The sequence below is a fragment of the Varroa destructor genome, unplaced genomic scaffold, assembly GCF_002443255.2.
Source record: "Varroa destructor unplaced genomic scaffold, Vdes_3.0 BEIS01000004.1, whole genome shotgun sequence".
In the NCBI taxonomy this organism is placed as follows: Eukaryota; Metazoa; Arthropoda; class Arachnida; order Mesostigmata; family Varroidae; genus Varroa; species Varroa destructor.
The window spans coordinates 25,207,415-25,222,420 of record NW_019211457.1 but is presented as its reverse complement, the minus strand read 5'-3'; the positions used below and the strand labels follow the sequence as shown (position 1 = coordinate 25,222,420).

Sequence of the window (15,006 nt, the reverse complement as noted above, 5' to 3'; positions counted from 1 at the left end):
AGTTCTCCAAGTAGTCCTATGAATGCTCGTTTTGTTTGACTCCATCCATTCGTCTCATATCATTCTGTCGATTTTAAAATGCCCTATAAATGAGGGGCAAACGATGATTTCAAGCAAAATTTTGACTCAAAGAAAGCCTCTCTGCACCAGTACAGGTACCTACAGTGTATGGCTGGGAAAAAATTAACACTAGCGTTGAATCAGAATCATGGTCTCTATCACGGCAAATCCCCGAGACGGTTATAATCGTCCCCCGTCATCCAATTTTCATCAAACTATCATGCTGTGCAAAATGTCTTCTACACTTCAAAACCCTATCGCTTGTTTTTTTTATTGAAAAATGAGAAAAACGCACTTCAGAAATAATTTCTTATTGGCGGATATTTGCAAGTACGACGTGTGTCTGAACAAACTGAATCGGATGATTATGGTTAAACTGTATGTTACCATTGATTGATGCTGCAGCGTATGTAACAATAGAATTTATATGAGAAAAAAAAAACATGTTTACTCACACACATTGCGTATTACGTGTCGTTGGCCATCCAAGTTCTGCTCTTTAATATTTGTATAGCCATATCTTTTAGTGCTATAAAGAGGCAATCGAGGTTCGCCGCATTTGTACGTATAAAGAATAGATTACATTGCCCAATGACGGTAACGGCGGCGGCAGTTGACTGATAGAATGTACATAGGGATTGATATTTTGATGTCGAGGGTATAATCAAGATAAATAGAGCTTCACGAAGATGCACAATCAGAATCGGCATCGAAACATCAATAACAATTTAGGTCAAATATACAACGCCATCCTGTTAATACGTGCTTTGCAAATACATAGATACTGAACTCTTGTACAATATTAGGCTAAGACCTGTGAACAAGCAAATTTAGAAACCAGCGAGAAACGTACGCTACATAGCTCATCTCCTACGCTGCGCAAACCAATGACAGTGGGCCATCAGAGACGTGAACGAAAATTCACGTCAGGTTTTGGTACAGTTCCCAGTCAGAGTACGCAATCAACTCATCGAATGAGCCACAACGATCCAGCTTTTGTCATAAGAGTGGGTCAATCTGGAGCTTGCTGCTCTATACAACGCTATATTTCTCCACAAGTCTTGGCTATCCGCAAATGGTATTGTTTTAGGAGATTCGTATGTACTGCACAGTAATAGACAGAAGGTGCACGATCTCATTTGCCTGTCCTATTCTGCTAAGTCGATTCTGATGTGGTCCTAGAGGTACCCGATCCTTTTTCTGATCGATCCTTTCGGCTGTTAGATAAGCCATATAAGACGAAATTGTGTGATCGTTTTCAGTTATTATCTGTATTATCTGTACAACATGTTCGGCTTAATGCGATAAAAGGGTCGTATCATTGTTTACCTACTATGTGTTATGAAGTGCTATTAACAGTATTGACTTTAAGTAAGTGCTCGTCGCGCACGACGACAGAATGCAGCCGACGTTCGGCTTCACAAATCTTTTCCTACTCGTGCCTTTCGACGATTGATAGCCGTATACATTGTACGAATGTATTCATTTATCGTAACGCATTAGATACTAATACGCAGATCGTCCCAAGTCGATGAGTATCGCATTGTTCAACGGACTTTGGCTTTGGAGCGCTACCAATGTAATACATTTTCACCCTTTAATATGGGATGCGATTTTTGCTAGTGACCTTTTTGTTTTTCTAATAGAGCCTGCCACTCGTTTCTATACTTGCCGATGCGGTAGATGAAACGCCATCGTCACGAAAATTATAGACATGTGATCCAGCTTGCATACTGTTGATAAACGCTATGCTTGTATACGGGTCGCTACGATGTATATTGCCTATGGAATAACAAATTATATCTACCAACTGTTAATGGGTCAGAAGACTATGAAAAAACAAGGTGACACAGAAGAAACATTGTACAAACATTATTATGACGATTATTATTACGGTAATCGCTTTCTCACTACAACCTCTGTAAGACAAGCCGCACTTCGTACAATGCAGCAATATTTTCAGAGGCCGGTACGATATTCCCGCCCTTTGACCTCGCAAACACAGTTCCACCAAACAGGAACAACGTTGTATTTCTTCTTTAAAATGAAAACCTTTTGAGTGCTAACTTTACCCTGAGTTGGCGCTGCCTAAGACTCGCAAGGCTCATTTTAAAGCAGCGCAGCCAGAATGCCGCATTCGAGGGTAGGCCGTTTGATGTAGTCGGATTTACTGCGATCTGAGTGAAAACCAACGACCTTTTACGACCTTTGAAGGGATGCCGGAGCGGTGGCCGGTGTCTACAAAGATTCGCATTTTACTTTGTCCGAGTCGTTCCCCTGCACCTTTTGCAGTCACAGTTAATAGGGGCAAATGACGACTGCGTTCCCTCGAACTCTCGAAAAAAGGCGCTGCCCCCTAATCCCATACTTGCTATGACAAACAAGCCGTCTCATAAACTATGACGTTTGATGAATAGTTAATACTTGTATTATATTTGTACATTACGCCAGCGGCCGACGTGAGCTTCGAGTGCGGCCGCGAAAAGTGCTCAAGTGCATTCTTTTTTCTTTGGAACCTGATTAAACATTAACGCTATGTTTGCTGACGTGTGCTCTCTAAATTCGTCTACACTCAAGTCCGAGACCATTCTAACTACAAAACGCAGTACCGTTCTCAGCCGTACGAATTTTAGCCAGCCCTCATTCTCTGACGGCAATGAACACAAAGTCGTCATTGCACCGCCCAGCCGTAAGCGCATAGTGTAATAGCGATTGCAAGCAATGAAGTGCATTGAGGTGTCGATCTTTGTACTTTACTATTGGTCCTATAGATCTAACATGTACCTATGTCAACGTTTATCTCTGTGTGCATCGTATCATTCTGTGGAGTTGGCTAAACATACCATTTAGGTGGTACAAAGACATCAGACGTATTCTTATATTTCCTACTCGAAGCCATCGTCCACGGCATGACATACCAAAGATGACTATTTCAGATCAGATCAGGACAACGAAACGTGACGGATCACAGGGAGAAGGAGACGACGATGAAATAACGCTGATGTGAAAGCTGTTATTGCTGTTTGTGTTAAGTAGATCGTCACAGCTGGCATGCAATCTCTTCATAGCACTGTCACTGCAGTTGCCGGCCCCAGGGTACTAACGCGTCATTTTTCAGACAAACTGCAAGAGCAGGGCAGCATGTCGAACGTATTTCGGTTGAGCATCCGCTGCCCCAGTCGTAATGCATGGGCAAACTACTACAGTTTTGCATATAGGCTGATACCGTGGAGTCGACAGGTCCATGCGCATAAAAAACTAGTTTGCTTTCATTCACTATAGGTGGAAATGATAGGTTTTATGCAATACCAGCTACTCAGGCAAAAGGTGATCTACCATAACGAGGATTCAAGTACCAATACCACAAACAATCTCAGTTCGCTGCTGATCCTTCGATGCCACAAGAAATTAATGCTTGTGCTTCAACCCTGCTTTTTCCAGCTAATACGAGAAGCATCTGTTTGGATGTTTATGTCCAAACGACACTTTATATTGTTATTGTCGTTTAACTATCATACAGCTTCATCCATAGCCTTTTTAGATCCAAAATAGGTGGTAGAAAACAAACATTTGTGGCATAAACTTGAACGTACGAAGACTGTCGATGACGGATGCTGGTCTGATCTGCTACTTTTTCACAGGTGAACCACGGCCTAAATTTCTCCGACCTAAATGTCAGCTAACTTTATTTATAGCCGGAGTAGAATTTGTAATTCCACGTATAGTATTTAACTTAGTCCATCCTACTTATGAAGATCCACTTACTATACGAATTCTCATTACCTGTATGCAACCATGGCATGACCAGGCGGATGACGTATGAGCGTAACTCGCGAGCACCGGGTACTGCCGCTTTCAGCCAACAAAGTCAAAAGAAAATAGGTCTCGCGGGCCTCATTGACCAAGACACTATTGTCAGTGTCCATTCGCCGACGCTTGCTCTATTGGTCCGTTGTTCCGCGATCCATCAGCTGACCGTTCTCTTTCGCATGACGTTAATCCTTGGCGCTTAGAGATTTTGGCTTGTTGCCCCACAGAAAAACCTTAACGCCACAGAATTCACAATGGCGGCTGCTAGTATAGCCGATACTTCTGCGGCTGCTAGCAACCGTGGAATCCATGCAAGAGCGAAGCAGCAGAGCTCCGACCGAAAAAGCCCTTACGGGTTAAAGAGCGAATGGCTAACCCTATCGAATCGACCGAGCCAGTCAGCAGATCTAGCAGCTGCCCTTCGACGACCCTTACAAAGTGATCGTGGCCAATGGCGTCCCCGTCAGACAAGCTTTTCGGATGGTTGTAAGGCCATCCGAAAAACAAAAAAATCAAACTTACACAAAAATACACTTCTGCTAGCTTCGATGTTTTTTAGCGCAGTCAAATTCTCTGCTTCTCTGTTACTCTTAATTCCATTATATAATCGCGTCAGTAGCTATTCAAGGCGGATAAAAGTTTATTTCCTCCTTCTGCCTCTTGCCTAGAGCTTCGTGGGACGTTACCGATAAGTAATAGAATAGCTAAAGAGGACGCAAGAAGTAGAAACAATAACCTTGCTACAGTAAAAAAGGGTGTGGCGGTAATGGCCTATTAGAGGAAATCGTATGCAGCAGCGCTATCAGTTGGTGGCTCAGATCAGCAAAGAGTTAAAGGCTTAGGCCGTGTTGGCAGCCACAGAGGCCGAGCTGATTGCCAGTCCTAAAAATTCGTTTCGGACGCGATGAGAACCCTGCCAGTGGCTAAGGCGCAGTTACAGCGCCCTTCTGATTTCCTGCTTAGTCCTGCAGGACACATGAAGCCCCTATCGCCAAAAAGATCCAAATTTGCCGTAGCCGTGGATAAGTAATACTGGTAGATATATTATGAATAGACGGAGCTCTAGGTGAACACATGCACTACTATACTTACGCACAGATTCTTCGAGACGAATAGGCAGGCGCCCACATTTATATGGTATTCTATGAAAAAGCGTCACGTCACGCCATGGCGGAAGCCTATTATTAAGAGCACTTCCTTTGAGCTTAACAACATACGGACGTAGTAAAAGTCGTCTATTGTGGCCAAGTACATATTTAATTAAGCAATGCAGTTAGACATTATATATATAAGTTAGTATATTATAGACCTACGTATCACTGAGGCGGCTGCCTGGTGCGTTTATAATAAAAATTATAATCGAGTCTGAAAATCGCGGACAAAAGTTGAACCGTTAGTTCGGCAGTGATATTACACGTAGCTGTAGTAGTTCAGTAATAGATAAGTAGAGTTCTGTGCACGTGTGTTTATAATACAATTGGACCGCTCTTATATAACCTTCAGCTCTGATGAATGGCATTCTGATCGTGACAACAAGCTCCGTGTATATTGTTGAATACGCAAGAAAACCGCACGAACACGGCTCTATATATACTATATAGGTAAACTTCCACTGCTATTTGATGATGACTTTGATCTGAAAAGGTCTGTCCTTAATTCCTTCCTGCTGTCCGGCACATGTGTGGCCGATGGACAAAGCCACTAACCGTAATCACATTTGATGGCTATTTTCACAAGTGCACGAAGCTGGATTGAGGCGTGAATGCTCGTTTTAAGCAAATGGCTTGATTTTTACCGCAATCGAACGATGCTTGTCGACATGCGACTGTGGAAACATGAAATGTGCCGGTTATAGGTAATTTTCAATAATAATTCTTACATATAGAGTTACGTAAATTTGTTTATTAAAATGATATATATATATATATATATATATAGTTTGATCTCTCGTTCTGCTTTCCATAGTAATTCCTACTGCAGAACAAACTTCGAACTAGCAGAACTTAACTATCTTTTAATTAGAAGATGCGGTGAGTGTCTTTATTGAATCTTTCATTTCGCCGCTAAGTAAAAAGAAAACTATGGGTCAGAGGTGTGAAAGACATGTCAGTAACACTATAAATACGCCAACATCAGCATCAATTCAACTATGAAATTACCAAAAAAGCAGTTCGATATCGGTCAGCTCGCAGATGACTCGCGTGACCAGCTAAGCGGCCCCAATAGCACCATAGCGAGGTCAATTTTTAGCATAACACAATAGGATATGTGACTAATACTGTGTGGTACAAAAGTCCACTAACGCCATCTATAAGGAATAAAAGTGCACTAAAATCATATATCATATGCTATAAAGTTATTACAGCAAGATATTTCGTTGCTGCTATCGCCGTACAAAAACAAGCGGACGAGTGAAACGTCTGACCTCTGTCAATCCTCCCCGATCCATTAACCCACCATTAACCTGACAAAGGCAAAGCGTATGAGACAACAGTAAAGGAAACGTTAAAATATAAATACTACAATCAATCAACAAACCTTTCGAAAAACCAATATCTCTTTAGGAAATTGCTAACAACAGCATTATCCATATGTAAAAAAAATAGAAAGTCTAGCGTCCACTGATTCGGTCCTCGCCATCGTAAAAGCAAACGCCGACGGCATGACCGGCTACCTAGACATTAAGAACCTAATTGAGTTGCTGCAGCATGAATCACGAAGCAAGCGGCATTGTTGTATAATTAATTAATCACTTCATTACTAAGCTCGCATGTATGCTTTTCTTCGTATCGGAAAAACCTAAATGTGAGCCTATGTAAATGGCAAGGAAGGTTCCCTTGGGTAAAACGTAGCAGAACTTTAAAATACCGTGTTATTAAATTGAAGCTTATCCAAGTGCTATTCTTTTTCTCAGCAGTTAATACTCCATCTAATAGTGCCAAACGCGAAATCGGGCTCTATCGAAAATGTTGCATCCGTTTTGTACCATGGCCCTCACTGTACTATTGCGTAGACCGTTAAGCAATAATAGTCACACAGGCGTACAACTGGGTAGTCAGGTTGACGGCCTGCAGGCGCCCGAGCAGGACAAATGGTAACATCACTTCCGAATGGGTGAGTCAACGATTGAGCAAGAGAATAAAACCAATAAAGCGAAACAGGCTTGCGATCTATTCTTGGTAGTCAATATCCCGTTGTTACGCGCAAACTAAAGTTGATTATGCATGTATATATATATATATATATATATATATATATAGGTAGCATGTCCGTAGCGGGAGAACAGGTGGCCTGGGAACAGGGATATGAGTGGTTGCTAATCAAGACACAGCCAACGTATTGGTACACCTGGAGTATAGGTATCTCGACGCCCGACCGTTCGGACCCGGTTCTCGTCGGTTTCGTTTCTGCAAGCTTATCTGCAGGCTTCATGAGTTAGGGTGGGCCGAGCAAACCCAAATTTCTGGCGATTATTCTAGCAGAGGCGAAGGCAGTAAAAAGCTAAGAAGAGGATTCTGCGTTACATCGGTACCCGGCTGGAACGCGGCGGGCGTCTACAGCCGAGGGCAGTTTGCAGCGGTTACTTGTAGAAATGAAATAGCACTTTGCCGCTTTCCGCTCGGTCGCGAATTCCCTATGGGGTTGGGTGTTCCACAAGAGTTTATGTCCATTGATGTTCCGTACTGGATGCCCGAACTCTCGCATGTAAGGCAACGCTGACCATGTTCGACTAACGAAATGGAACATTCGTCAGTTAAGCGCCAGCCTATCGGGAACACCAGTGTGTAGAGTTGAAACGCTAGATACGAAAGCTACGGTCGGCCTATACCAAAATATCTGTGCAATCAAGTTAATCTGGCCGCGATTGACACCATTATGCTGTACTAACGAATGGTAATGATACACAGAAATGGCGTAATGGCCATGTTGACATCGACTTGAATCAACGCTAAGATAGCACAATTGTTTATATCCCTAACGATTCTATACTATGGCGGCAGACATTGATCAACAAACCGATACTGTTAAAGATGCAAAGTGGTCAATGTTTTTGCGATTATGGTCATTTTAGCATTTGGTCGTGGCGGGTCTTTTTAGGGTCGAACAAGTACGTGAACATACGTCTTCGTTTCGTTTGTCATCGAGCCTCGTAACTTGCTCCAGGTTTATAAATCACGCTCTCGTGATAGCTTAATAGGTAGGCTATTTGCCTGGTAGTATTAGGAACACGCTGGAATCTAGGTTCGAATCCGGGCGTTTCGTTTCGCGTTGAGAGCTAGCCTGAAATCCCTAACAGTAGTACTGGACGTAGAACTCGCAGCATAAAAAGGCTTACAAAGTACATCACTCTACGGATCGAAATAGGAAAAGCGAAAAGCGGCACTAACTCATAAGGTCGCGAGGGGCCAACCATGCATGCAAAATTTCGGGCCTAGCTAAATACAGCAAAGGACGAATACAAAGACATAGGTCGGGAGATCTCAGAGATCTGAGGGACGTGAAACACAAACAAATAGCCAGAATAAATTATATTTCGCTTTTAACCAACTCGCCAGTGCAGAATTACTGGAATAAATAATCACATTATCTCTCTTAATTGACTTCCTATGTCATATATAACAAACGGATACATTTACTTTAAAAGGATAAGCCGTATGAAGCGAACTGTCGTAATACGTCAATGGCTTGACATTAGTTATGTTTCAGGAAATTCAAATTCGCTCTTTTTAGTCGGACAGTTGATTGAACCATCTTTCTTTTATGGAGTTTTCCCTAACAAATATCAGACGTCATATCTTGGCGAGGAGCTACGTCAGGGCGGCTTTATGCCATAGCAGACACTACGGTCCAATGAGCATGAACGTTCACAGGACGCATCTATGTACATGTGTGTACTGACGTAATGTCGATTTCCATGTACGTAGAGATTTCAAGAACACTTCTACATTTTTGCATTGAATGCCATTCTCTCGATACCGCGTATCGGTACGTTGATGGACTAACCAAGCTAGAACTAAAATTCTCTCAGTATAAATACACTTATGTATATTAATGAAGGTAAGGTAAACAATGGTCATTTCCGGGGCAACACACAAGCGTCAAAGTCGATTGCACCATAAACGGCATCTCTAAAATGAGCATCATTCATCGAGCGTAACGACTGGCTCCTATTCGTCCCCGAGTAAAATTCCCGGTTTATACACCGGGAGATACTTTCCAATTGCCCGATCAATTATCGACAACTAGAAGCAGCTTCGTTCCGCAGAATCGCTCAAGCGAACCTTCGTGATTCAAAGTAGTTTGTTCCGACGTAGTCTTCGGCTTACGGTAGGCCGCAGCGAGTACTAAGTAGTATACATAAGTTGTAATTATAGGCTACAACTAAATTGAACGTAAATACGATAGAGCACTACAATTGATAAACAAATACAAAACAAATGACCTTTCAATCTTGAAGCTCCTCCCGAAACCTTCCAGACATGACAATAACGGTAATACCCACATCTCTTTGCCGATCTTCATTCTGTTTTGACAGTTACATCTGGATCCGATTTGATATGAAGTGGAAAGCATCCGGTCCTTCTAAATTAATTGCGAAAAAAACGTGTGCGTTTTCGGTGAACGGTCTAGTCATTACACGGTAAAATAGAAAGAGCTGGGTCGGCGCTTATGAATAATTCACGTGCACAGACAATCGCCTCGTTACTTATCGTTGTTGATCAGGCGTACGGTGTACCGTAGTTTTGCCGTTAATCTCCTTCCTTCTCACGATCCTTTCCGGCTCCATAAAAACTCGATGATATCTGCGTCCGCACGTTCTATAATCTCTCGTTTCTAACAGATAGAAGAACATTTTCCCAACTTCATCTGGTTCGATCTGAGCTTAGCTACTGTCTACACTGCAGGAACGAATGAATACTCAATTTTACGAAGCTGCACATTTCCATGTTCCAAATGTAGTACAGGCCCCGCTATAATGCCTCGAACGTAGCAAAAGCATAGGTGATTTTGTTAGACTGGATTTGTTAATTTCTTAAGCCCAGTTATCGCCCCGTAGTTACCTGTAATCATTGTTGTCTATAATTGTGAAGTCACCCGGCTTAGAAGCGCTTCAGCATTGCGAATCCTTTTTATGCGTCACGAACCTTTTTCGCACTTCGCCGACGTCTCACAAATATACAGATGATCGTACGTTACCCGTCGTTGTACGTCCAGAGCTTCGAATATCAACAAACACAACCTTCGTCTCGGCGGGAGTTTAACAATGACTAAAATCAAACAATAGTCAGATCTTGTTACGCACAATTCTATATCGGAACTTTGACTCGTTTTGGCTTAGCTTGCCCGTCGTTTTCTGCAGGTGTCGTTGAACGACTCAACGAAACTATCGATGCCATCATGAAAACGACACTAGCTCGACATACTACTAAGCAATCGTGTAGATTTATCTAAAACGCTGTATGATTACGATAACCTCCTTTAGAGAAAAAGCCTTTTCCTGCATCAATCGGTGATCAATTCGCTAATCAGCTCAACACCAACGGCGTATACTACAAGCATTGGAGTCCACGAACGACGAAAAGAACGAGCAAGATTTAAAGTTAGCTAACTCGACTAGCTGCTTTCTACGTATGCTAGTTTATGGTTGTTTCTGCCGGTCGACGACCGATTAATGGCGCCAGGAACAGCTGCTTACCGTTAGCTGATTCCTGCGCCCTCTGCGAAATCTAATCTACTAATGCTACGGCGTGCATTGCTGGATATATGCAGTTGACTTCGCAATTATATAGTAGATTACTAGTACTGTTAAATGCAGAGCTTCGCCGGCCTGAAGCTGTATCAGCGCTTAACGGCTGCTCTGCTGCGCGTTGCTGGGCTGCCGGCACTGCTTAACGGGGTTACAGAGTCATCCGTTCTGTCTGTGACAATCGGCCAGACGCTCGCCATCGCCATCGCCATCGCCGGCGTCGTCGCGTCGGTGCCAATGGCCCGCACGAAGAGGCAACAGTAACGGCAACTATTCCAGTGGCTTTGGCGCCAATACTCGCCTTGACGTTTGCCTGTTACCGCTGCCACTCAGACGGTAGACAGAGGGCCGCAAGAGATCTGCTAGTTATCGGGAGCAAAGGTCTCGGAGAGCTTCCTTTAGGTGGTAGCGAGCGCCGTCGACCAATACCGGTCGCCACGGAAACAGAGCGGCAAAATAGTTAGCGGCCATAGTTGCTATACAAACGGTACGGAGCTAAGAAAAAACAATTCGTTTCTATTCTGGCGAGAAGGACTCAGCTGGGGCCAGTGACGGTGGAAGGGGCTAGTGACATGAACGCCAGTTGTTTGAGCCTATTGAAAATCTAAGCAAGTCATTTTTAGAGGTTGGCCTATTCGCTATCCTAGGTAAAAACGTGTACAATGTTCTGTCGGACGACGGCTTAAACTACTAAATCTAAAAACAACATAAGTGACATTATTAGATAGGGAAAGGTAAACTTCTTTGCGAAAATGCCACGAACCCCTCATTTAGTCCCCGCCAACGATATATACTACAGCCAGGTCCAGTTAAATAAAGAATAAGTATTGTTGTGCATTATTAAGCCGATAGTTCTGTGCCGGTTTCTCCTTCGTATCTTGTTCGCGCACTTCACACAACTTTCATCGGCCGAACCCGATGGTAAAAGACACGGCTACCGCAACTGCCACTCCGTTCTGGTCAGCCATTTTGCTATACGTAATTTGAAATATTTAGAACAACTTACAAATGGTTCAGACATTTGCGACGTGATAGGTCATACGTGGTCTGAAGTTTCACGTCAGGTGTTTCAGCAAACGAAAAAGAAGGTGGGAAAGGTTGCACGTAGAAATATACAGAGCTAAATGGTAACCAAGTCTTCGTGAAGATTTTCTATTAGCGTCATGTGTTAGAGTTATTCATTTTGTTACGCCATGCAAAGTGATTACTCACTCAACATATACGCAACCCTGCCTGCCTGCGCTGGACTATCAGATAGGATAATGAAATCACCACATGGATTTTAAGGAAAATTGTATTGAATTTAATCAGCAGTACCAAGAAGGCCAATGATTCGATGTGACATCCATTGATCAACCAAAAAAAAGAACAGGAAACATATGTTCTGTCTGAAGGTTTCCTTTCCGAAGCCCAATAGCTCTTAATGTCGATATCGCTTGAGGTGCGGCGATCGCATGGGTAAGGATCATGTACTGATCGTAAAGTGAATATAGTGAATTAGAAAGAAAAAAAAAAAGAAAGCTATTTAAAAAAAAGGCTTTCGTATAAGCGTCCACCTGAACAGTGTGTTCTACATAAAAGTAAGAAATATCTAGTGATGTATGATATGGTAGAACAAGATGATACGAGTACGAAAATTAACGGCTGCGCTTGGTACGTCCACGAACGAACTTGATCAGAAACAGAATTTGAAAGGCTTTTCAGCGGCTGCCTCTGACTAGAATGGGTTCATTGCCAACGTATGTTAATTTGTACAGCCCTCAATATCGGATGATTCAGGACACCTTTAACGAAGTATTAGGTTGTTCAGGCACAGTTCGAAACGCCGAAACTGGGCTACTTCGAAATTTACAGGCGTTGTCCATTCGCTTCTGTAGATGATTTGCTTTTTTCTATATTAGAAAACAGTGAATGAATTCATAGTATAGACAAGAAGATAAAAGCTCATTTAGAACTTGAATGCTATATAATCGGCTCCTCAATTACGCTAGACCGTAACAGCACTTACGTAGACCAAAGTCAATCTGTGCTTTATAATTAGTAGTCCATAATAAGTAGTTTAATTTGGGATATATGCAGTTGACACGGAACATTGCAGAGGGTATCCCGTATACAACCCCTTTGTTCAGCTGTTGAAAGTGTTAATCTGTCATACTGACCATGAATAATTTTCCCATATTTCTAGTATACATAGAACTTCTCCCTGAGAGGCAGGGGCCGGCGCCGTTTTGAAGAAGCGCTTCAAATTTATTGCTTACGGTTAACAAAGTCCTCCTATGAAAAGTGGCAACAAATAATCGTTTATATGAACCTATTCTATTTTATATAGAACCGAATAATCACAGAGTTTCTTATACGTTTATCTGCCATTACGTCTAGGATATAGCTAATGCCACAGATCCATGAAACAGGCGGCGGAATTATCTAATTCCCGAGACATTCTCTTTTTGTATTTAGGTTACAAATATCCGAACTATATAAAACCTAATTACTATTATATATGCAGTACGTAACGTAAGCGGACTAATCTGCTTGGTATTGATTTTGTTAACGCTGTACATCTATTTTCCGTAAGTAACTAATTGTTCATAGTACTGCCTCTCATCAAGAAACAGTCCTGTATTTGCAGGAAACTATTACATGCGGCGATATCTCTTTGAAGAAACAGTTCGACTAACTAATTCTTGCCGCGCCTGAGCAAAAAGTAGCTGCTTTTTGCGAAACAGTGGCAAAGTCTAGGAAAGTTCCGAATTAAATCTTCAGTTGCTTTGTCTTTCGTTTCCCGTGTTATTCTTTTTTCGTTACTCAGTCCCCCCCCTGTCTGCCTGCCTGCCTGCCTGGCTACTAAAACACACTTGTTTCGCTGTGTACGTGTACGTACAGCCCTAGGTACTTATGAACTCTATCAGTTCTCTATGAAAGCAAAAAGCTTTTGATAGATCTGTGAACCATACAGATTAGCTGGGACAAAAACATGCTGGCTTCCAACAGTTTATTGTGCGGTAAAACAAAGGCGCGTTCTAAAAACCTGCCAGGAAGACGGACCGTCTGACGATATTGTAAACGCATTTATCTTATTCGGTGATATTTAGAGTACCTAAAAAAATCCCTAGTTCCTTAGCTTGACTAGGTACAGGACGCCCACAATCACTGGTCATTGCTATTACAATAAGGGCTGATGACAATACCCAGTCGGCACGACTGCAGGCTGTGCATGACGCCGCAGTGTGATAGGAACGTTTACTTCATGTATATGGCATTAAAAATAAGTGACACTTACAAAACGCTTTTCCGAGCGAAAAATATCATTGAAGGCTGCACCTCATTATCAGCACTCACTAATCGAAATACAAGCAGACATGGAGGAGATGTTACTATATTGGGTTTTTAGTGCGATCAAGTATTCGGTAGGAATGTAGGGTCCCTTCCCAGCTGAATTTTGGTATTTTACAAACAGAAGCAATTTTTTATGTAGGCAAACTGTTGCTAATGGCAAACTAGTATATAGATTTGCAAGGATTACTTACTTTCATTTGGAGGGGCCAGTAGCCCTTTATAGGTAACACTGCTACGGGCAAGTCATATTAATGACGGGCTTTTGGAAACCCGCACTACGGCTCCAAACGAATTAACAAAATATTCTATCAAAACTGAATAAAAACGCGTTCGCTTCATTCCCGATTTCTCTCGACGTTATTATGTACGGGTAGACTAAGAAAGCATGTCTCTAACGTAGTCAATGCACTGAAGTTTCGCGAGTTTGGCCTAACATGTAATACTTTTCTCTCCCTTTAATCTACTATGCACCAACAAGTCTTTCGATTGTGTATGTTCGATCATAGTGACTATAGAATCCAGGTCCGGCCTTCGTCTTCCTTTTCTATATGATTTCACACTCATTTATGATCTAAACGACTTGAGGTAAATGGTAGTAGTAAAAGCTCTGAATATGACTTGCTACAGGGTCGCTTCGTTGACAAGGGCAAAAGAGCTACGATACGATAGCGGATTGATGCTGAGTATATTTGTTAGTCGCGTTTATGGCTGGAATCAGTACCGATTTCCACAAATTGGCTATTAACTCTATCGCAAGGAATAGCTTTGTAAAACTGCTCTAGATAAACAAGAAAAAATGATATATTTTTTTAAATTGATAGATGAGATTTAATCCGCCATTTTTTCCCTCCACCTGTTCTAAGCTGTAGCATCGCGGATGATTCCAGTCCATATTGAAACAATATAGATTCTCTGACGAAATTCCTTGCCGCACAGGAGGGAACTCGCGCGAAAATTGTCTGTACGATTTGAAATGTTGGCGCCACTACAGGTATATTAATAAAGTTCATTGGCACATAATGAAAAATTCAATTCAACGTGCAAAGGATATT

General features: G+C 42.2%; 1 protein-coding gene across 2 annotated transcripts in view; it reads right to left on the bottom strand.

The window, feature by feature from the left end:
* Pino (protein pinocchio) overlaps positions 1 to 15,006 on the bottom strand; it is a 117,085-nt gene that overhangs the window by 76,809 nt on the left and 25,270 nt on the right. Inside the window, exon 1 of one of the 2 annotated variants that reach the window (XM_022804808.2) lies at positions 9,933 to 10,444. The exons of the other annotated variant lie outside the window; for it this stretch is intronic. Coding sequence (XP_022660543.1) covers positions 9,933 to 9,942 — 10 coding nt within the window. The 5' untranslated portion in view covers positions 9,943 to 10,444. Of the gene's footprint in view, positions 1 to 9,932; positions 10,445 to 15,006 lie in introns of those variants that run through there. 2 annotated transcript variants of the gene reach the window in all.